Source organism: Pseudophryne corroboree (genome assembly GCF_028390025.1).
Source record: "Pseudophryne corroboree isolate aPseCor3 chromosome 3 unlocalized genomic scaffold, aPseCor3.hap2 SUPER_3_unloc_4, whole genome shotgun sequence".
NCBI classification, from domain to species: domain Eukaryota; kingdom Metazoa; phylum Chordata; class Amphibia; order Anura; family Myobatrachidae; genus Pseudophryne; species Pseudophryne corroboree.
In genome coordinates this window covers 2,587,337-2,609,503 of record NW_026967530.1, presented here as the reverse complement: position 1 = coordinate 2,609,503, position 22,167 = coordinate 2,587,337, and the positions used below count along the sequence as shown (strand labels likewise).

The window sequence follows — 22,167 nt, the reverse complement described above, 5'->3', positions numbered from 1 at the left end:
CGGGGTTCCTATCACGTGTTACATGGTGTGATTGGTGTGGCTGGTATGAGTCTTACCCGGGATTCAAAAATCCTTCCTTATTGTGTCAGCTCTTCCGGGCACAGTTCCTAACTGAGGCTTGGAGGAGGGTCATAGGGGGAGGAGCCAGTGCACACCAGATAGTCCTAAATCTTTCTATAGAGTGCCCAGTCTCCTGCGGAGCCCGTCTTTTCCCCATGGTGCTTACGGAGTCCTCAGCATCCACTACGGACTACGAGAAATAGAATTACCAGTGAGTAAATTCTTATTTTTCTAATTTGCACCGTTTTTTTTAATGTGTAAGCAGTACCTGCTGGCAGATCCACTCCCAATCCAGAACACAGAGTAGGGCAGCACTCCATATAATCTCACCAACACCATCATTCAACTGCTGGAGAGGTGACTGCTGGGAATGGGTTATTATACAGTAACACCGGGGGACGTGTCTGGGTGATGACTGGAGAGGTGACTGCTGGGAATGGGACATTATACAGTAACACCAGGGGACGTGTCTGGGTGATGACTGGAGAGGTGACTGCTGGGAATGGGGCATTATACAGTAACACCAGGGGATGTGTCTGGGTGATGACTGGAGAGGTGACTGCTGGGAATGGGACAATATACAGTAACACCAGGGGACGTGTCTGGGTGATGACTGGAGAGGTGACTGCTGGGAATGGGACATTATACAGTAACACCAGGGGACGTGTCTGGGTAATGACTGGAGAGGTGACTGCTGAGAATGGGACATTATACAGTAACACCAGGGGACGTGTCTGGGTGATGACTGGAGAGGTGACTGCTGGGAATGGGGTATTATACAGTAACACCGGGGGATGTGTCTGGGTGATGACTGGAGAGGTGACTGCTGGGAATGGGGTATTATACAGTAACACCGGGGGACGTGTCTGGGTGATGACTGGAGAGGTGACTGCTGGGAATGGGGCATTATACAGTAACACCGGGAGACGTGTCTGGGTGATGACTGGAGAGGTGACTGCCGGGAATGGGACATTATACAGTAACACCGGGGAACGTGTCTGGGTGATGACTGGAGAGGTGACTGCCGGGAATGGGGCATTATACAGTAACACCAGGGAACGTGTCTGGTTGATGACTGGAGAGGTGACTGCTGGGAATGGGACAATATACAGTAACACCAGGGGACGTGTCTGGGTGATGACTGGAGAGGTGACTGCCGGGAATGGGGCATTATACAGTAACACCAGGGGATGTGTCTGGGTGATGACTGGAGAAATGACTGCCGGGAATGGGGCATTATACAGTAACACCAGAGGACGTGTGGGGCTGATGACTGGGGAGGTGACTGCTGGAAATGGGACATTATACAGTAACACCGGGGGACGTGTCTGGGTGATGACTGGAGAGGTAACTGCCGGGAATGGGACATTATACAGGAACACCGGGGGACGTGTCTGGGTGATGACTGGAGAGGTGACTACTGGGAATGGGGTATTATACAGTAACACCAGGGGACGTGTCTGGGTGATGACTGGAGAGGTGACTGCTGGGAATGGGGCATTATACAGTAACACCAGGGAATGTGTCTGGGTGATGACTGGAGAGGTGACTGCTGGGAATGTGACATTATACAGTAACATCAGGGGACGTGTCTGGGTGATGACTGGAGAGGTGACTGCTGGGAATGGGACATTATACAGTAACACCAGGGGACGTGTCTGGCTGATGACTGGAGAGGTGACTGCTGGGAATGGGACATTATACAGTAACACCGGGGGATGTGTCTGTGTGATGACTGGAGAGGTGACTGCTGGGAATGGGGTATTATACAGTAACACCGGGGGACGTGTCTGGGTGATGACTGGAGAGGTGACTGCTGGGAATGGGGTATTATACAGTAACACCGGGGGACGTGTCTGGGTGATGACTGGAGAGGTGACTGCTGGGAATGGGACAATATACAGTAACACCAGGGGACGTGTCTGGGTGATGACTGGAGAGGTGACTGCCGGGAATGGGGCATTATACAGTAACACCAGGGGATGTGTCTGGGTGATGACTGGAGAAATGACTGCCGGGAATGGGGCATTATACAGTAACACCAGGGGACGTGTGGGGCTGATGACTGGGGAGGTGACTGCTGGAAATGGGACATTATACAGTAACACCGGGGGACGTGTCTGGGTGATGACTGGAGAGGTGGCTGCTGGGAATGGGACATTATACAGGAACACCGGGGGATGTGGGGCATTATACAGTAACACCAGGGGACGTGTCTGGGTGATGAATGTATCACTGTGTGTGTCAGGTTCCTATAAGGTGTCAGGATGTCACTGTCTATGTCTCCATGCAGGAGGGGGAGTATACAGAAGAACACAGGGATCTGTACAAGGACGTGATGATGGAGAATCACCGGCCCCTCACATCACTGGGTAAGAGGAGACTGTCATGTTTTGTACAGGGGAGAGCAGGTATGGGGGCCCCTATATACACACATCATCTGATAATCACATATATACACTGTACTCAGTAACTGTGTGTCTCCTACAGATGGGCCCAGTAACAGAGATACCCCAGAGAGATGTCCCCGTCCTCTGTATTCCCAGGACTGTACAGAGGAGAATCACAGGATCCCACAGGCGGATCAGGTACGTGGGCTTTAGGGTCTCCTCAATATACCAGTGACTGTCACTATATGATCTGTAGAGAAGCTGTGTGTCTTATACACTAATATTATACTGTTTCACCTCAGTTTAATCTGACTGTATGTAAATGTCATTATAGTGTTTTCTGCTGCGGGGTACACTGGGCTCCACAAGGATTAACATCGGGGTGTAGAGTAGGATCTTGATCTGAGGCACCAACAGGCTCAAAGCTTTGACTGTTCCCAAGATGCACAGCGCCGCCTCCTCTATAACCCCGTGCACAGGAGCTCAGTTTGTAAGTTGGTGCCATGCAGTAAGGAGGCAATCAACAGGAGGGCTGTTCCTGCAGCCCATTTTCCAAGCTAAATTTCAGAAGAAAAGAAGAAATTTTGAAGACTTCAAGGGCTGCAGCTGTTATGTTTGTCAAATAGACATCCTTTGCTGCAGCTCCATCACTCCCCCAGCGGCGCTGTATACTCCCGCGCCCTGGTTGCTGGGTAACTACAGCGGAGGCTCCGGTGTCCTTCTGTTAGTTGATGGGGAAGGGAAGGCATTGGTGGATGTCCCTGATCTGATTGAGGCAATTAGGCTCATTCTTCAGGTGTCTGATGATCCTGAGCCTGAGGCTGTATCTAAGAAACCGGATAGGTTTAAACGTAAGAAGGTGGTTAAACAAGTATTACCTCATTCTCAACACCTGGTTGACATTCGTCAGGAATCCTGGGAAAACCCGGGAACAAAATTCAAACCGCATAAGAAACTGTTGGCACGCTATCCTTTATCTGCGGAGCTATGTAAAAATTGGGAAACTCCTCCGCCTGTAGATTCTCATGTGGCACGCATTGTAGTTTCCTCTGCTCTGCCAGTAACTACCGTCACCTCTCTGAAGGAACCGACGTATAGACGTGTGGAGGGTTATTTAAAAGCGATTTAAACCCTAACGTGGGCTGGTCATAGGCCAACCATTGCAGCAGCTTGGGCTGCTGAAGCTGTTGAGGCGTGGGCTCAGGAGCTTGAGCCGGAGCTGACTTCCAACGCATTTGAGCATGCTCGACAATGTCTCTCATATATTCCCATGGCTTCTCTGTACCTTAAGGAGGCGGCCTCCGATGCCAAGGTGCTGGCGGCCAAGGCTGCTACTATGTCTGTCTTGGCCAGACGTATCCTTTGGTTGAGATCCTGGTCGGTGAATATGGATTCCAAAAAAACCCTGGAGGTGCTTCCTTTCAAGGGAGACACTCTCTTTGGAGAAGACCTCAATAAGATTGTGGCTGATCTGGCTACTGCTAAAACAGCTTGCCTACCTAGTATGGCTCCTTCCGCACAGAAGGCTAAAAGTACTTTCCCTCTGCCCTTTTGTCCTCCAGGTAAAGCAAAAGGTCAGGCGTACACAAAGCAAGCTCGTTCTTCCAGACCTGCAAAGCCCAGACCGAAGCGAGCCTGGGCTGCCCGTCAGCCTGCTTCCAAAACTGACAAGCCTGCCGCATGACGTGGGGGGCCGACTTCTAGGTTTTGCCCAGGAATGGTTTAAAACCACTTCTGATGCCTGGGTAAGGGAAGTCGTCGCTCGAGGTTATGCTGTACCCTTCAAGAATCGTCCCCCTCATCGATTTTGCCTGACAAATGTTCCTCTGGACCCGGCAAAAGCAAACACTCTGCATTCAGTGGTACATTCCCTCCTGACCACAGGAGTGGTAGTACAGGTGCCTCTGGCTCAGAGAGGCAAGGGGTACTATTCACCGCTGTTTCTAGTCCCGAAACCGAACGGGTCCTCGCTGCCCATTCTTAATCTGAAGTCCTTAAACAGGTATGTGCGGGTCAACAAGTTTCGTATGGAAACTCTGTGCTCTATTGTTCTGGCCTAGGAGCCTGGGGACTATATGGTCTCCCTGGACATACAGGATGCCTACCTGCATATTCCTATTGCAGTGTCTCATCAGCAGTACCTGAGGTTTGCGGTGGGCAACCTTCATTACCAATTTCGGGCATTACCCTTTGGTTTGACAACGGCTCCCCGAGTTTTCGCCAAAGTGATGGCGGTCATGACGGCTACACTCCGCCGTCAAGGGGTCAGGATTCTGCCGTACCTAGACGATTTGTTGATCCTGGCAAATTCCCCAGAAATTCTCCTGTGTCATCTAGATCTGACTGTCCAGGTTATGACAGCCCACGGGTGGCTTGTCAACTGGAAGAAATCATCCCTGGTTCCTGGGAGCGTTATTGGACACTCACAACCAGCGGTTGTTCTTGTCTCAGGAGAAGGTCCTGAAACTTCAGGACAGGATTCGATGCTTCCTATCTCGTCCGCAAGTGTTGATTCATTCGGCAATGCAAGTGCTAGGTCTCATGGTGTCGGCTTTCAACATGGTGGAGTATGCTCAATTTCATTCTCGCCCTCTGCAGAAGTTGATTCTGTCCAAGTGGGATGGCCTGCCTCACCGGATCAGATCTCACATGATCTCCTTGTCTCCGGAGGTCCGCTTGTCACTGAGCTGGTGGCTTCAGGACCATCAGTTGAGCAGGGGCCATCCCTTCTGGATATCCAGCTGGGTCCTGCTGACGACGGATGCCAGTCTGAGAGGTTGGGGCGCGGTGTTGGAACAACACTCCCTTCAGGGTCGGTGGACCGAGGAGGAGTCTCTACTCCCGATAAATATTCTGGAACTGCGGGCGGTGTTCAATGCGTTAACAATGGCCCAGCATTTGATACAGAACAGACCTGTTCAAGTATAATCGTACAAAGCCACCACGGTAGCGTACATCAATCATCAAGGCGGCACTCGCAGCCGCATGGCAATGAGGGAAGTATCAAGGATTTTTCAGTGGGCAGAATGCCATCTGCCAGCCATATCCTCAGTGTTCATTCCGGGGGACCTAAACTGGGAAGCGGACTTTCTCAGTCGTGAGGACGTACACGCCGGAGAATGGAGCCTCCATCCAGAAGTGTGTCAACTTCTCGCGGACAAGTGGGGCCTTCCAGATGTGGACCTGATTGCGTCACAACACAATCACAAGGTTCGGGTTTTCGGAGCAAGGACAAGGGATCCTCAAGCAGCGTTCATGGATGCTCTGTCAATCCCATGGAACTTTCGGCTGCTGTATGTGTTCCCGCCGGTGTCATTACTGCCCAGAGTAATACGGAAGTTCAAGCAAGAAGGAGGAAACCTACTTCTAATCGCTCCGGCGTGGCCCAGGCGGCACTGGTTTTCCGATCTACAGGGCCTCTCGCTAGATCGTCCCCTTCTACTTCCATAACGACCGGACCTTCTCGTTCAAGGCCCTTGTGTTTACCAGGACTTGGTCCGTCTGGCTTTGACGGCATGGATCTTGAAGCTTCCATCCTGAGGGCCAAGGGTTTTTCTGAGGCGGTCGTTCAAACTATGTGCAAGGCCCGTAAGCCAGCTTCTGCTCGGATTTACCATAGGGTCTGGAATGCTTACTTTACTTGGTGTGTGTCTTACAATCATGACGTTTTCAAGTTCAGTACGGCCAAACTGTTGGCCTTCCTACAACAGGGCCTGGACTTAGGCCTTTGTCTGGCCTCCCTCAAGGTTCACATTTCTGCCTTGTCGGTTTGGTTTCACAGAAAGATTGCTGCCCTACCTGATGTTCATACTTTCACTCAGGGCCTGTTGTGGATTCAGCCTCCTTATGTGCTATCTGTGGCCCCTTGGGATCTGTCGGTAGTTTTGGAGGCCTTGCAAGAGTCTCTGTTTGAACCTCTTGCCTCTGCTGACCTTAAGTGGCTTTCCCTTAAGGTGCTATTCTTTCTGGCTATTGCTTCAGCTAGAAGGGTCTCGGACTTGGGTGCCTTATCCTGTAAATCTCCCCATTTTGATTTTTCTCTGTGACAGGGCGGTTCTTAGAACGCGCCCAGGTTATTTACCCAAGGTGGTGTCTTCCTTCCACCCTAACCAGGAGATTGTGGTTCCGGCCTTTAATTCTCCTGAATTGTCTTCCAAAGAGTGGTCTTTGGATGTGGTACGGGCTCTCCATATCTATGTAAAGAGAACTGCCTCCATTAGGAAGTCTGATTCTCTTTTTGTACTGTTTGGTTCACATTCATAAGGTTTTATGCCTTTGATACATCCGCCTCCCAGGATGCCTCCTTTGGACGCCGGATTCTTGTGCCCGCTACAGTGCGTCCCCTCCCATAAGGAACTGCTTTAGGACATCCCCAATGTTATTCCCTGTGGAGCCCAGTGTACCCCGCAGCAGAAAACAAGATTTATGGTAAGAACTTACCGTTGTTAAATCTCTTTCTGCGAGGTACACTGGGCTCCACAGGGCGCCCACCCTGACGCACTTAGCTTCTTTGGGTTGGTGTGGAATTAGCCGCTGACACCCTCTCCTGTGGTGAGTATGTGATGTAATTGGCTACGAGCGATTGTCGTCTCTAGTACCTGCTACTGCATTGGGCTGGGTAATGAAACTGAGCTCCTGTGCACGTAGGAGTTATAGAGGAGGCGGCGCTGTGCATCTTGGGAACAGTCAAAGCTTTGAGCCTGTTGGTGCCTTGGATCAAGATCCCACTCTACACCCCGATGTTAATCCTTATGGAGCCTAGTGTACCTCGCAGAAAGAGATTTAACAAAGGTAAGTTCTTACCATAAATATCCTTTTTTCCCTCCAATATCTACACTCACTACCCCATAATGACAACGTGAAAAAAAGTTTTACATAAGGATTCACTGCCTTTGCCATGAAGCTCAAAATTGAGCTCAGGTGCATCCTGTTTCCACCGATCATCCTTTAGATGTTCAGTAAGTTCTTACCATAAATTTCGGGGTTTTTATTTATTTTATTTTCTCTATCGTCCTAGTGGATGCTGGGGTTCCTGAAAGGACCATGGGGAATAGCGGCTCCGCAGGAGACAGGGCACAAAAAGTAAAGCTTTAGGATCAGGTGGTGTGCACTGGCTCCTCCCCCTATGACCCTCCTCCAAGCCTCAGTTAGATTTTTGTGCCCGGCCGAGAAGGGTGCAATCTAGGTGGCTCTCCTAAAGAGCTGCTTAGAAAAGTTTAGCTTAGGTTTTTTATTTTGAGTGAGTCCTGCTGGCAACAGGATCACTGCAACGAGGGACTTAGGGGAGAAGAAGTGAACTCACCTGCGTGCAGGATGGATTGGCTTCTTTGGCTACTGGACATTAGCTCCAGAGGGACGATCACAGGTACAGCCTGGATGGTCACCGGAGCCTTGCCGCCGGCCCCCTTGCAGATGCTGAAACAAGAAGAAGGTCCAGAATCGGCGGCATGAAGACTCCTCAGTCTTCTTAAGGTAGCGCACAGCACTGCAGCTGTGCGCCATTTTCCTCTCAGCACACTTCACACGGCAGTCACTGAGGGTGCAGGGCGCTGGGAGGGGGGCGCCCTGGGAGGCAATGAAAACCTATTTTTGGCTAAAAATACCTCACATATAGCCTCCGGGGGCTATATGGAGATATTTAACCCCTGCCAGAATCCGTTAAGAGCGGGAGACGAGGCCGCCGAAAAAGGGGCGGGGCCTATCTCCTCAGCACACAGCGCCATTTTCCCTCACAGAAAGGCTGGAGGGAAGGCTCCCAGGCTCTCCCCTGCACTGCACTACAGAAACAGGGTTAAAACAGAGAGGGGGGGCACTAATTTGGCGTTAGAAATATATAAAAAAGATGCTATAAGGGAAAACACTTATATAAGGTTGTCCCTATATAATTATAGCGTTTTTGGTGTGTGCTGGCAAACTCTCCCTCTGTCTCTCCAAAGGGCTAGTGGGTCCTGTCCTCTATCAGAGCATTCCCTGTGTGTGTGCTGTGTGTCGGTACGTGTGTGTCGACATGTATGAGGACGATGTTGGTGAGGAGGCGGAGCAATTGCCTGTAATGGTGATGTCACTCTCTAGGGAGTCGACACCGGAATGGATGGCTTATTTAGGGAATTACGTGATAATGTCAACACGCGCCAAGGTCGGTTGACGACATGAGACGGCCGACGGTCCAGACGTCTCAAAAACACCGTCAGGGGTTTTAAAACGCCCGTTTACTTTAGTCGGTCGACACAGACACAGACAGGGACACTGAATCCAGTGTCGACGGTGAATAAACAAACGTATTCCTTATTAGGGCCACACGTTAAGGGCAATGAAGGAGGTGTTACATATTTCTGATACTACAAGTACCACAAAAGAGGGTATTATGTGGGATGTGAAAAAACTACCGTAGTTTTTCCTGAATCAGATAAATTAAATGAAGTGTGTGATGATGCGTGGGTTCCCCCCGATAGAAAATATGGGCGGTATACCCTTTCCCGCCAGAAGTTAGGGCGCGTTGGGAAACACCCCTTAGGGTGGATAAGGCGCTCACACGCTTATCAGAACAAGTGGCGGTACCGTCTATAGATAGGGCCGTCCTCAAGGAGCCAGCTGACAGGAGGCTGGAAAATATCATAAAAAGTATATACACACATACTGGTGTTATACTGCGACCAGCGATCGCCTCAGCCTGGATGTGCAGAGCTGGGGTGGCTTGGTCGGATTCCCTGACTAAAAATATTGATACCCTTGACAGGGACAGTATTTTATTGACTATAGAGCATTTAAGGATGCATTTCTATATATGCGAGATGCACAGAGGGATATTTGCACTCTGGCATCAAGAGTAAGTGCGATGTCCATATCTGCCAGAAGATGTTTATGGACACGACAGTGGTCAGGTGATGCAGATTCCAAACGGCACAAAGGTGTATTGCCGTATAAAGGAAGAGGAGTTATTTGGGGTCGGTCCATCGGACCTGGTGGCCACGGCAACTGCTGGAAAATCCACCGTTTTTACCCTAAGTCACATCTCTGCAGAAAAAGACACCGTCTTTTCAGCCTCAGTCCTTTCGTCCCTATAAGAGTCATATCTGCCCAGGGATAGAGGAAAGGGAAGAAGACTGCAGCAGGCAGCCCATTCCCAGGAACAGAAGCGTTCCACCGCTTCTGACAAGTTCTCAGCATGGCGCTGAGACCGTACAGGACCCCTGGATCCTACATGTAGTATCCCAGGGGTACAGATTGGAATGTCGAGACGTTTCCCCTTCGCAGGCTCCTGAAGTCTGCTTTACCAAGGTCTCCCTCCGACAAGGAGGCAGTATGGGAAACAATTCACGAGCTGTATTCCCAGCAGGTGATAATTAAATTACCCCTCCTACAACAAGAAAAGGGGTATTATTCCACACTATATTGTGGTACTGAAGCCAGAAGGCTAGGTGAGACCTATTCTAAATCTAAAAAAATTTGAACACTTACAAAGGTTCAAATCAAGATGGAGTCACTCAGAGCAGTGATAACGAACCGGGAAGAAGGGGACTATATGGTGTCCCGAGACATCAGGGATGCTTACCTCCATGTCCCAAATTTGCCCTTATCACTAAGGGTACCTCAGGTTCGTGGTACAGAACTGTCACTATCAGTTTCAGACGCTGCCGTTTGGATTGTCCACGGCACCCCGGGTCTTTACCAAGGTAATGGCCGAAATGATGGTTCTTCTTCGAAGAAAAGGCGTCTTAATTATCCCTTACTTGGACGATCTCCTGATAAGGGCAAAGTCCAGGGAACAGTTGGAGGTCGGAGTAGCACTATCTCGGATACTGTTACAACAGCAGGGGTGGATTCTAAATATTCCAAAATCGCAGCTGATCCCGACAACAAGTCTCCTGTGCTTAGGGATGATTCTGGACACAGTCCAGAAAAAGGTGTTTCTCCCGGAAGAGAAAGCCAGGGAGTTATCCGAGCTAGTCAGGAACCTCCTAAAATCAGTGCATCATTGCACAAGGGCCATGGTAAAAAAAATGGTGACTTCCTTCGAAGCAATTCCAGTCGGCAGATTTCATGCAAGAACTTTTCAGTGGGATCTGCTGGACAAATGGTCCGGATCGCATCTTCAGATGCATCAGCGGATAACCCTATATCCAAGGACAAGGGTGTCTCTCCTGTGGTGGTTACAGAGTGCTCATCTTCTAGAGGGCCGCAGATTCGGCATTCAGTTTTGGATGTTGGTGACCACGGAGGCCAGCCCGAGAGGCTGGGGAGCAGTCACACAAGGAAAAAATTTCCAGGGAGTGTGATCAAGTCTGGAGATTTTTCTCCACATAAATATACTGGAGCTAAGGGCAATTTACAATGCTCTAAGCTTAGCAAGACCTCTGCTTCAAGGTCAGCCGGTATTGATCCAGTGGGATAAAACATCACGGCAGTCGCCCACGTAAATAGACAGGGCGGCACAAGAAGCAGGAGGGCAGTGGCAAAAACTGCAAGGACTTTTCGCTGGGCGGAAAATCATGTGATAGCACTGTCAGCAGTGTTTCATTCCGGGAATGGAAACTGGGAAGCAGACTTCCTCAGTAGGCACGACCTCCACCCGGCAGAGTGGGAACTTCATGGGGAAGTTTTCCACATGATTGTAAACCGTTGGGAATTACCAAAGGTGGACATGATGGCGTCCCGTCTGAACAAAAAACGGGACAGGTATTGCGCCAGGTTAAGAGACCCTCAGGCAATAGCTGTGGACGTTCTGGTAACACCGTGGGTGTACCAGTCGGTGTATGTGTTCCATCCTCTGCTTTTCATACCTAAGGTACTGAGAATTATAAGACGTAGAGGAGTAAGAACTATACTCATGGCTCCGGATTGGCCAAGAAGGACTTGGTACCCGGAACTTCAAGAGATGCTCACAGAGGACTTATGGCCTCTGCCGCTAAGAAGGGACTTGTTTCAGCAAGTACCATGTCTGTTCCAAGACTTACCGCGGCTGCGTTTGACGGCATGGCGGTGGAACGCCGGATCCTAAGGGAAAAGGCATTCAGGAAGAGGTCATTCCTACCCTGGTCAAAGCCAGAAAGGAGGTGACCGCACAACATTATCACCACATGTGGCGAAAATATGTTGCGTGGTGTGAGGCCAGGAAGGCCCCACGAAGAAATTTCAACTCGGTCGATTCCTGCATTTCCTGCAAACAGGAGTGTCTATGGGCCTCAAATTGGGGTCCATTAAGGTTCAAATTTCGGCCCTGTCGATTTTTCTTCCAGAAAGAATTGGCTTCAGTTCCTGAAGTCCAGAAGTTTGTCAAGGGAATATTGCATATACAACCCCCTTTTGTGCCTCCAGTGGCACTGTGGGATCTCAACGTAGTTCTGGGATTCCTCAAAACACATTGGTTTAAAACCAGTCAAATCTGTGGATTTGAAGCATCTCACATGAAAAGTGAACATGCTCTTGGACCTGGCCTGGACCAGGCGAGTGTCAAATTGGTGGTTTTTTTCTCAAAAAAGCCCATATCTGTTTGTCCATTCGGACAGGGCAGAGCTGCGGACTCGTCCCCAGTTCTCTCCCTAAGGTGGTGTCAGTGTTTCACCTGAACCAGCTTATTGTGGTGTCTTGCGCCTACTAGGGACTTGGAGGACTCCAAGTTGCTAGATGTGGTCAGGGCCCTGAAAATATAGGTTCCAGGACGGCTGGAGTCAGGAAAACTGACTTGCTGTTATCCTGTATGCACCCAACAAACTGGGTGCTCTTGCTTCTAAGCAGACTTTTGCTAGTTGGATGTGTAATACAATTCAGCTTGCACATTCTGTGGCAGGCCTGCCACAGCCAAAATATGTAAATGCCCATTCCACAAGGAAGGTGGGCTCATCTTGGGCGGCTGCCCGAGGGGTCTCGGCTTTACAACTTTGCCGAGCGGCTATTTAGTCAGGGGCAAACACGTTTGTAAAATCCTACAAATTTGATACCCTGGCTAAGGAGGACCTGGAGTTCTCTCATTCGGTGCTGCAGAGTCATCCGCACTCTCCCGCCCGTTTGGGAGCTTTGGTATAATCCCCATGGTCCTTTCAGGAACCCCAGCATCCACTAGGACGATAGAGAAAATAAGAATTTACTTACCGATAATTCTATTTCTCGGAGTCCGTAGTGGATGCTGGGCGCCCATCCCAAGTGCGGATTATCTGCATTACTTGTACATAGTTACAAAAATCGGGTTATTATTTGTTGTGAGCCATCTTTTCAGAGGCTCCGCTGTTATCATACTGTTAACTGGGTTCAGATCACAGGTTGTACAGTGTGATTGGTGTGGCTGGTATGAGTCTTACCCGGGATTCATAAATCCTTCCTTATTGTGTACGCTCGTCCGGGCACAGTATCCTAACTGAGGCTTGGAGGAGGGTCATAGGGGGAGGAGCCAGTGCACACCACCTGATCCTAAAGCTTTACTTTTTGTGCCCTGTCTCCTGCGGAGCCGCTATCCCCCCCCCATGGTCCTTTCAGGAACCCCAGCATCCACTACGGACTCCGAGAAATAGAATTATCGGTAAGTAAATTCTTATTTTTTTAGGTAGAACATCTGTCTGATATAAAGGCAGAAGATATAGAGGGAGAAGAAGAGACGTATGTGACTGATATAAAGGCAGAAGATATAGAGGGAGAAGAAGAGACGTATGTGACTGATATAAAGGCAGAAGATATAGAGGGAGAAGAAGAGACGTATGTGACTGATATGAAGGCAGAAGATCTAGAGGGAGAAGAAGAGACGTATGTGAGAGGTGATCAGCAGTGTAAGGAGGAGGAAATCCCTACAGATATCAGCACAGGTGAGTAATAAACACTTATTACAGAACAGAGTCACATATTCTCCTTGCTCAGTCACTACAGCAATCTCTTATCCTACACCCTCCTCTGTCAGTACAGACTAATGAGGGAGATGTATATGCCCAGTGGGGGAGTCAGGAGCCATCAGCCCCTATTATACTCCTGCTCTCCCCCTCACATCATGTCACTGTGTGTTACCAGCCCAGAGATCTGACCAGTCTCCTCCCCACACTCTCTGGTGTATCTCATACATCAGGAGCCATCAGCCCCTATTATACTCCTGCTCTCCCCCTCACATCATGTCACTGTGTGTTACCAGCCCAGAGATCTGACCAGTCTCCTCCCCACACTCTCTAGTGTATCTCATACATCAGGAGCCATCAGCCCTTATTATACTCCTGCTCTCCCCCTCACATCATGTCACTGTGTTACCAGCCCAGAGATCTGACCAGTGTCCTCCCCACACTCTCTGGTGTATCTCATACATCAGGATCCATCAGCCCCTATTATACTCCTGCTCTCCCCTCACATCATGTCACTGTGTGTTACCAGCCCAGAGATCTGACCAGTCTCCTCCCCACACTCTATGGTGTATCTCATACATCAGGATCCATCAGCCCCTATTATACTCCTGCTCTCCCCTCACATCATGTCACTGTGTGTTACCAGCCCAGAGATCTGACCAGTCTCCTCCCCACACTCTCTGGTGTATCTCATACATCAAGAGCCATCAGCCCCTATTATACTCCTGCTCTCCACCTCACATCATATCACTGTGTTACCAGCCCAGATATCTGACCAGTCTCCTCCCCACACTCTCTGGTGTATCTCATACATCAGGAGCCATCAGCCCCTATTATACTCCTGCTCCCCCCTCACATCATGTCACTGTGTGTTACCAGCCCAGAGATCTGACCAGTCTCCTCCCACACTCTCTGGTGTATCTCATACATCAGGAGCCATCAGCCCCTATTATACTCCTGTTCTCCCCCTCACATCATGTCACTGTGTTACCAGCCCAGAGATCTGACCAGTGTCCTCCCCACACTCTCTGGTGTATCTCATACATCAGGATCCATCAGCCCCTATTATACTCCTGCTCTCCCCCTCACATCACATCACTGTGTTACCAGCCCAGATATCTGACCAGTCTCCTCCCCACACTCTCTGGTGTATCTCATACATCAGGATCCATCAGCCCCTATTATACTCCTGTTCTCCCCCTCACATCATGTCACTGTGTTACCAGCCCAGAGATCTAACCAGTCTCCTCCCCACACTCTCTGGTGTATCTCATACATCAGGAGCCATCAGCCCCTATTATACTCCTGCTCTCCCCCTCACATCATGTCACTGTGTTACCAGCCCAGAGATCTGACCAGTGTCCTCCCCACACTCTCTGGTGTATCTCATACATCAGGAGCCATCAGCCCCTATTATACTCCTGCTCTCCCCCTCACATCATATCACTGTGTTACCAGCCCAGAGATCTGACCAGTCTCCTCCCCACACTCTCTGGTGTATCTCATACATCAGGAGCCATCAGCCCCTTTTATACTCCTGCTCTTCCCCTCACATCATGTCACTGTGTGTTACCAGCCCAGAGATCTGACCAGTCTCCTCCCCACACTCTCTGGTGTATCTCATACATCAGGAGCCATCAGCCTCTATTATACTCCTGCTCTCCCCCTCACATCATGTCACTGTGTGTTACCAGCCCAGAGATCTGACCAGTCTCCTCCCCACACTCTCTGGTGTATCTCATACATCAGGAGACATCAGCCCCTATTATACTCCTGCTCTCCCCCTCACATCATGTCACTGTGTGTTACCCGCCCAGAGATCTGACCAGTCCCCTCCCCACACTCTCTGGTGTATCTCATACATCAGGAGCCATCAGCCCCTAATATACTCCTGCTCTACTCGTCACATCATGTCACTGTGTGACACCAGCAGCAGTCCCTCTGCCTATGGTATTACATGCCCTGAGAGTTAGCACATGCTGGTCTATATATAAACCACTTTTCTCTTACGTCCTAGAGGATGCTGGGGTCCATATTAGTACCGTGGGGTATAGACGGGTCCACCAGCAGCCATTGGCACTTTAAGAGTTTAATAGTGTGGGCTGGCTCCTCCCTCTATGCCCCTCCTACCAGACTCAGTTTAGAAAATGTGTCCGGAGGAGCCGGTCACAGCTAGGGGAGCTCTCCTGGTAACAGTTTATGTTCGAGATTATTTTTTTACAGGAGGCTGCTGGCAACAGCCTGCCTGCATCGAGGGACTGAGGGGAGGGGTTCGGGGCGGCAGTGTTCGCCCTGCGTGGTCTGAGCCACTGACTCCGCTGACTGGTCATTGAGCTCCAGAGGGGATAGATCGCGCCCTACCACAGGGGAACGCTCACCCAGACAGCCAGCCGCCACCCCCTTGCAGAGCTGAAAGTGGTGAGTGAGTCACTGTCCCCCCATACAAGCGGGGCGTCAGTGTGAAGAGGGCGCTGTATGGGTAGGAACGCAGTATTAACCGTGCTCCCAGACGGCTCAGCGGTACTGCGGTGCGGCACTGTGAGGGGCGCCCTGAGCCAGCACCTAACCCTACACTGACCATTTCCAGCCTGTCGGGGTCCTCGGATCTCAGCCAGCAAACAAATCCTCAGGCCAGTATAATCTTACAGGAGCGGGAAGACAGTGCCATTAAGGGGGCGGAGATTCCCACAATGAACCCAGCTGCGTTCAGCGCCATTTTCCTGCCTGCAGCTCACTGCCAGTGGATGAACAGGTCCTTCCAGAACACTTTACCAGCTATCTGTACGGTACCAGGGGGTTGTAGAAGGGAGGGGAGGCTGTGTATAGGCTGTGTCACCTATTAAGGGACACAGTCAGCGCTGGTTTAGGGTCTCCATATACCTATAATAGCGCTGTGTGTGGGTTGGCTCCAATCTCTGTGTCTCTCTGCCATTCTTGGGGGGAAACTCTGTCTACCCAGTACCCTGTGTGTTTGTGGGGTGTGTGGTGTGTATGTGACAACATGTCTAGGGACACTTTCATATGCTGCAGAGGATTTATCTTCCCAGGAAGACTGCATACCATGTAATCAGGATTGCACTGTTGTAGCGCAGATCCCAGCTAGAGAGCCAGAATGGTTAGTCTCTCTGAGGGGCACTATTTCTTTTTCATCCACTAGGGGTCACTGGAGTACTCTTGGGGATATGGACGGCTTTAGCAGAACAAGGCACTGAATATTTAAATTTAGTAACTCTCCTCCCCTCCATATTCCCAGAGTACCTCAGTGTTTTTTCTGGGCTCAAGCAATGAACACGCTTGTGTGGGCCTCCCACACTTACTTTGAATATTTTATTTTTAATTTTTATTTTTACACCTTAGGCACATCCCTTCCCAGTTTGTCAAGAAACGTGGGTCCGGGATAGTGCCCGCTGCACGGAGGCAGTGCATGGCGTGTCGGCCCTCACATAGAGCACCCTCACAGCCACACGCAGCTCACACCCGCCGGCCGCACTTCCGCAGCACGGCCGCTCTCCCCGCTATAGAGAGCGCTCCCCGGCTCCCTGCACCCGATCTCCAGGCGGCATGGGTTATAATATTACATAGGCTGCATGGGTTATATTTATAGGCTGTTAAGCCTATATTAAAGGGTTAGTTTGACGTGTTATAACCTGACCTGTGATTCTAACTGTAAGCATGGCATGGGGGCCATTTTAACCATTCTTCCTGTTTCTTCCTGTTTATGATTCCAGAACGTTCCTGTCCTACATCTCTACTCCACCGGATGGCGCAGGGGTGTAAGTGGGAATTTCGTATCAGGTTTCATATAGTACTGGCCACATGCACTGCACTTCAGCCATATATATATATTAGACACACTTAGTAACAATTTTACTGAGTTGTGCAAGTGTCTGTCGTTGTATATGGTATTGTCTGCATAATGAGTAAGGCACCAGCAAAAACTAAAAAGCAGTTTCACTGCAATGTCTGTAAGAGTGTGTTACCGGATGGATCTACCAAATGTACAGTATGTTTTGTAAATTCAGCTACAAATACAATTTCCGCTCCAGTTTCGAAGACGGTTTCATCCCCGGACCCTCCATGGGCAATGCTAGCAGATGTAATGGCTGGGTTGCAATCAGAATTATCCGCCGCTCGACACGAGCGGGAAGCGGCAAGATCCGAGTCTCGGGTGAGACCGCCAGACCTACCAGAGGGGTCTCAGCCTTTCCAAAGGTCCAAGTCCACTTTGGGTAGAAGGGATAAATTTAATTTGTCTTATGATTTACCAGTTTCTGCTATGTTGCATTCTGACGATTCTATGCCAGACCTCACTGCGCAAGATGAGGGTGAGGAGGGCGAATTAGACCAGCAGTCAGATAGTGAAGATTTTGACAGCCCAGGCATTGATAATCTCATCAGGGCGGTGCGTCATTCTCTGAAGTTTACAGAGACTGAGGAGCCTCTGACAAATGATGAAGTGGTATTTACTAAACGACACAGATCTCCAATGTGTTTTTCCTGTTTCGGAATCTCTTAATAAGATGTTAGTGGAAACACGGAAGAATCCAGATAAACGGTTTTCTATACCTCGCCGATTTAAGTCTAGTTACACGTTTCCAGAGTCTGTGACATCTACATGGGAGAATCCGCCAATGGTGGATTCGTCTGTGTCAAAACTTACAAAAAAATCAACCATACCAGTACCAACTGCTACTACGCTTAAAGACCCTTCAGACCGCAAAACAGAAACTATACTAAAGTCCATGTATATAGCAGCAGGAGTGTTGCTTAGACCTGGGTTGGTTGGCATTTGGGTAACTAAGGCGCTAATGGTATGGATAACAGAACTCAAGTCTGGTCTACATGACGATCACCTTATACTTCTCGCTGATCAAATTTGTGAAGCTGCTGATTATCTATGTACAGCTTCTACTGACGTCTGTCAGCTCACTTCTCGCCTTTCATCGTCGCTAGTTACGGCACGACGAGCACTCTGGCTGCGGTCTTGGCAAGCGGAGGCAGAGGTCAAAAAAGGTATAGAGGCGTTACCTTACGGTGGCGAGAAGTTGTTTGGTCCTGAATTGGACAAATGGGTTTCTGAGGCCATGGGAGGAAAGTCTGTTTTCCTACCATTGCCTCCAACTGTACCTAGACGAAAATACTCTGACCCGGCGTTCAATTCCTTTAGACCTCAGCCCTTTCGAGGCCGTGGTAGAGGAACAGCCACGCTTTGTAGACGAGGTCGAGGACGTGGTTTTCAACAAACCAACACCAATCGTCAGGACGCTAAGGTCACAGACAAGCCAGTGGCATGACGGGCTCCCAGCCCATCTCGGATCTCCAGTTGTGGGGGCACGCCTTCAGACGTTCCATTTGGCATGGTTTCAGACATCCACAGATGGGTGGATCCGCAATTTAGTGTTAAAAGGTTACAAGATAGAGTTCAACTGTCTCCCGCCACTGCGGTTTTTCAAGACAGGACTGCCTGTGTCGGAAGACAAGAGGGCGGTTCTGCAAATTGCAATTCAGTCTCTGCTGGATTCAGCAGTTTTGATTCCGGTCCCTGTACACCAACAAGGTCAGGGTTATTATTCCAGTCTGTTTGTGGTGCCAAAGCCGGATGGCTCGGTCAGGCCAATATTGAAACTGGGCCTTAAAGGCCCTCAATCAGTACGTCACTTACTACAGATTCAAGATGGAATCTCTGCGGTCAGTAATTGCAGGTTTAGAGCCACAGGAATTCATGATTGCGCTGGATCTCAGGGATGCGTACTTACACATTCCGATTTGGCCACCTCCTCAGAGGTTCTTGCGTTTTGCGATACGGCAAAACCACAATGGTGGCGGCTTTCGAAGCGATTCAGTTCGGAAGATTTCACTCACGTCCTTTTCAACTGTGGTCGGGCTCGCATCTGCAGATTCACCAGAGGGTGAGGTTGTCTCCTCGGGCCAGAGTATCTCTACTCTGGTGGCTCAAAGTACACAATCTAATCGCAGGGAAACGATTCGGCATCTTGAATTGGATAATTTTAACGACGGACGCTAGTCTCAGAGGTTGGGGAGCTGTGGTTCAAAATTGTCAGCTCCAGGGTCTCTGGGCGGATCACGAAAGATTGCTGTCTATAAATGTCCTGGAACTCCGGGCAATTTACAATGTGCTACGACAAGCAGTGCACATGCTTCGGTCTCAGACTGTCCAGGTGCAGTCAGACAACGCGAAGGCGGTCGCGTACATCAACAAACAATGAGGAACGAGAAGCCGCATGGCCAGCGGGAAGTAGCTCGAATCCTCAATTGGGCCGAGCATCACCAAGTGATATTGTCGGCGGTGTTCATTCCGGGAGTGGACAACTGGGAGGCAGATTATCTCAGCCGTTGGGATTTTCATCCAGGAGAATGGGCATTAAATCCAGAAGTGTTTCACATGTTGGTCCAGAGGTGGGGTTACCCTCAAGTGGACCTGATGGCATCTCGCCACAATCACCAAACGCCCCAGTATGTGTCCAGAACGCGAGTTCCAAAGGCAGTGGCGGTGGATGCTCTCACAATCGCGTGGCCGTACAGCCTCGTGTATCTGTTTCCACCGTTTCCGCTGCTCCCTCTGTTGCTAAAATGTATCAAAAGAGAGTCCGCCACAGTCATACTAGTGGCACCTCATTGGCCTCGGAGAGCTTGGTTCTCGGATCTCCGCGGACTACTCGCAGACGATCCTTGGCCGCTCCCGTTTCGTCCGGACCTGTTACAACAGGGTCCGTTCCTTTACCCCGATTTAGCGCGAGTGTGTTTGACGGGGTGGCTGTTGAGACCTCCCTCTTAAGAAGAGAGGGCATTCCAGAATCGGTTATACCAACCATGTTACGTGCTAGGAAGCCAGTTACGGCAGCTCATTATTACAGAATTTGGCGTGCCTATATAGGTTGGTGTGAAGCTTGGAAGTTTCCGACATCATCTTTCAAGTTACCCCGTCTTTTGTTATTTCTACAGACGGGGTTAGATGGAGGATTGCGTTTATCTACACTGAAGGTGCAGGTCTCTGCTTTGTCAATTTACTTTCAAACACGATTGGCTCTATTGCCGTCTGTACACAACTTTCTGCAAGGTGTCCTCAGAGTACAGCCTCCATTCATTCCACCTACAGCGCCATGGGACTTGAATCTGGTTTTAGATTTCCTACAGTCTTCATATTTTGAACCCTTACAACAAGTGGATATTAAGTTTGTCACTTTGAAAACAGTTTTTCTCCTAGCCTTAGCTTCGGCAAGGCGTGTTTCAAATTTGGGTGCCTTGTCATGCAAGCCACCGTATTTGGTGTTTCATGATGACAGAGCGGAACTTCGGACGAATCCCGCTTTCTTATCAAAGGTAGTGTCATCTTTTCACATCAATCAACCAATAGTAGTTCCTGTGTTAACAGGAGATTCTGGAACTTTGGATGTGGTACACGCACTACGCGTTTATGTATCCCGAACGTCTACAGTTCGTAAGACGGATACGTTGTTTGTTCTCTATGATGCTGCCAAGATGGGTTGGCCAGCTTCTAAGCAGACCTTATACAGATGGATTAAACTGACCATACGTCAGGATTTCCTTCATGCTAGGTTACAGCCGCCTACATCAGTAACAGCTCGTTCCACACGTTCTTTGGGAACTTCATGGGCAGCTGGTCGTGGGGCTTCTACGACGCAGCTTTGCCGTGCAGCTACATGGTCATCAGTGCACATGTTTGTGCGCTTTTATAAGTTTGATACGTTTGTGGCATCAGCATCTAGCTTTGGCCGCCTAGTGTTACAGGTGCCAAACAGCTCTCCCGCCCAAGGGGGAAACTTTGGTACGTCCCAAGAGTACTCCAGTGACCCCTAGTGGATGAAAAAGAAAATAGGATTTTGGTACTTACCAGGTAAATCCTTTTCTTTGAATCCATAGGGGGCACTGGACGCCCACCCAGAGCAGTTTTACCTGGTTTGTGGTAAGTTCAGTGGATCTTCTGGTAACACATTCTCACCGACTGGTTCAAATTTTCATGTTCTATCGGTTATGGTGTCAACTGTTTAGTTGTCAGTAACGTTATGTGTCAACTTTATTGTTGTCCGTTATGTTATAATGTTATATGTAATTCTCCATTGTCATCCTCTCTATCACTCCTGTTCGGCTCAGTAAAAAACACTGAGGTACTCTGGGAATATGGAGGGGAGGAGAGTTACTAAATTTAAATATTCAGTGCCTGTTCTGCTAAAGCCGTCCATATCCCAAGAGTACTCCAGTGCCCCCTATGGATTCAAAGAAAAGGATTTATCTGGTAAGTACCAAAATCCTATTTTCTCGGATTTCTGATAGGGTTGCTAGGACTGAGCATGCCACTCAAGTTCTGCAAACCTCAATGGTTGTATGGTCTGATACTGCTTCCTCGGGGTCCCCTGCGGTACATTCTCACAAACGTACACTTGCCAAACTTATGCAGGATGACACGGACACCGATTCTGACACTGCAGACGATGACGGGGATGTGTCAAGGGGGACAGCATCACTTGCCAAGGGGGTGCAGTTGATGATTGAAGCTGTAAGGGATGCTATCTTTGAAAAAGCCTGGGAAAATCCGGAAAATAAATTCCAGATCCCTAAGAGGGTCTTGGTTGCTTTTCCCTTCCCAGAGGAAGATAGGAAAAAATGGGAGTCCCCCTGCCGATAGTCGACGCCTCTGTCTCTAGGCTGTCCAAACAGGTGGTGCTGCCAGTCCCAGGATTTACCACGTTGAAAGCCCCGGCAGATCGGAAGATGGATGCTACGCTAAAATCCATTTACACGGCTTCAGGGGCTATATTGCGGCCAACTATAGCCTGTGCTTGGATTGCAAAAGCTATTGCCAGGTGGTCAATCACTCTGCAGGAGGAATCGACTACGCTGGATAAAGGTGACGTTGATTTATT

General features: G+C 49.6%; 1 protein-coding gene across 1 annotated transcript in view; it reads left to right on the top strand.

The window, feature by feature from the left end:
- Nucleotides 1–22,167, top strand: part of LOC134984188 (zinc finger protein 585A-like) — a 199,702-nt gene that overhangs the window by 8,670 nt on the left and 168,865 nt on the right. Inside the window, exons 2-4 of the mRNA XM_063949815.1 lie at nt 2,354–2,432; nt 2,551–2,648; nt 12,988–13,243. Of these exons, the coding sequence (XP_063805885.1) occupies nt 2,354–2,432; nt 2,551–2,648; nt 12,988–13,243 (433 nt within the window). The remainder of the gene's footprint in view (nt 1–2,353; nt 2,433–2,550; nt 2,649–12,987; nt 13,244–22,167) is intronic.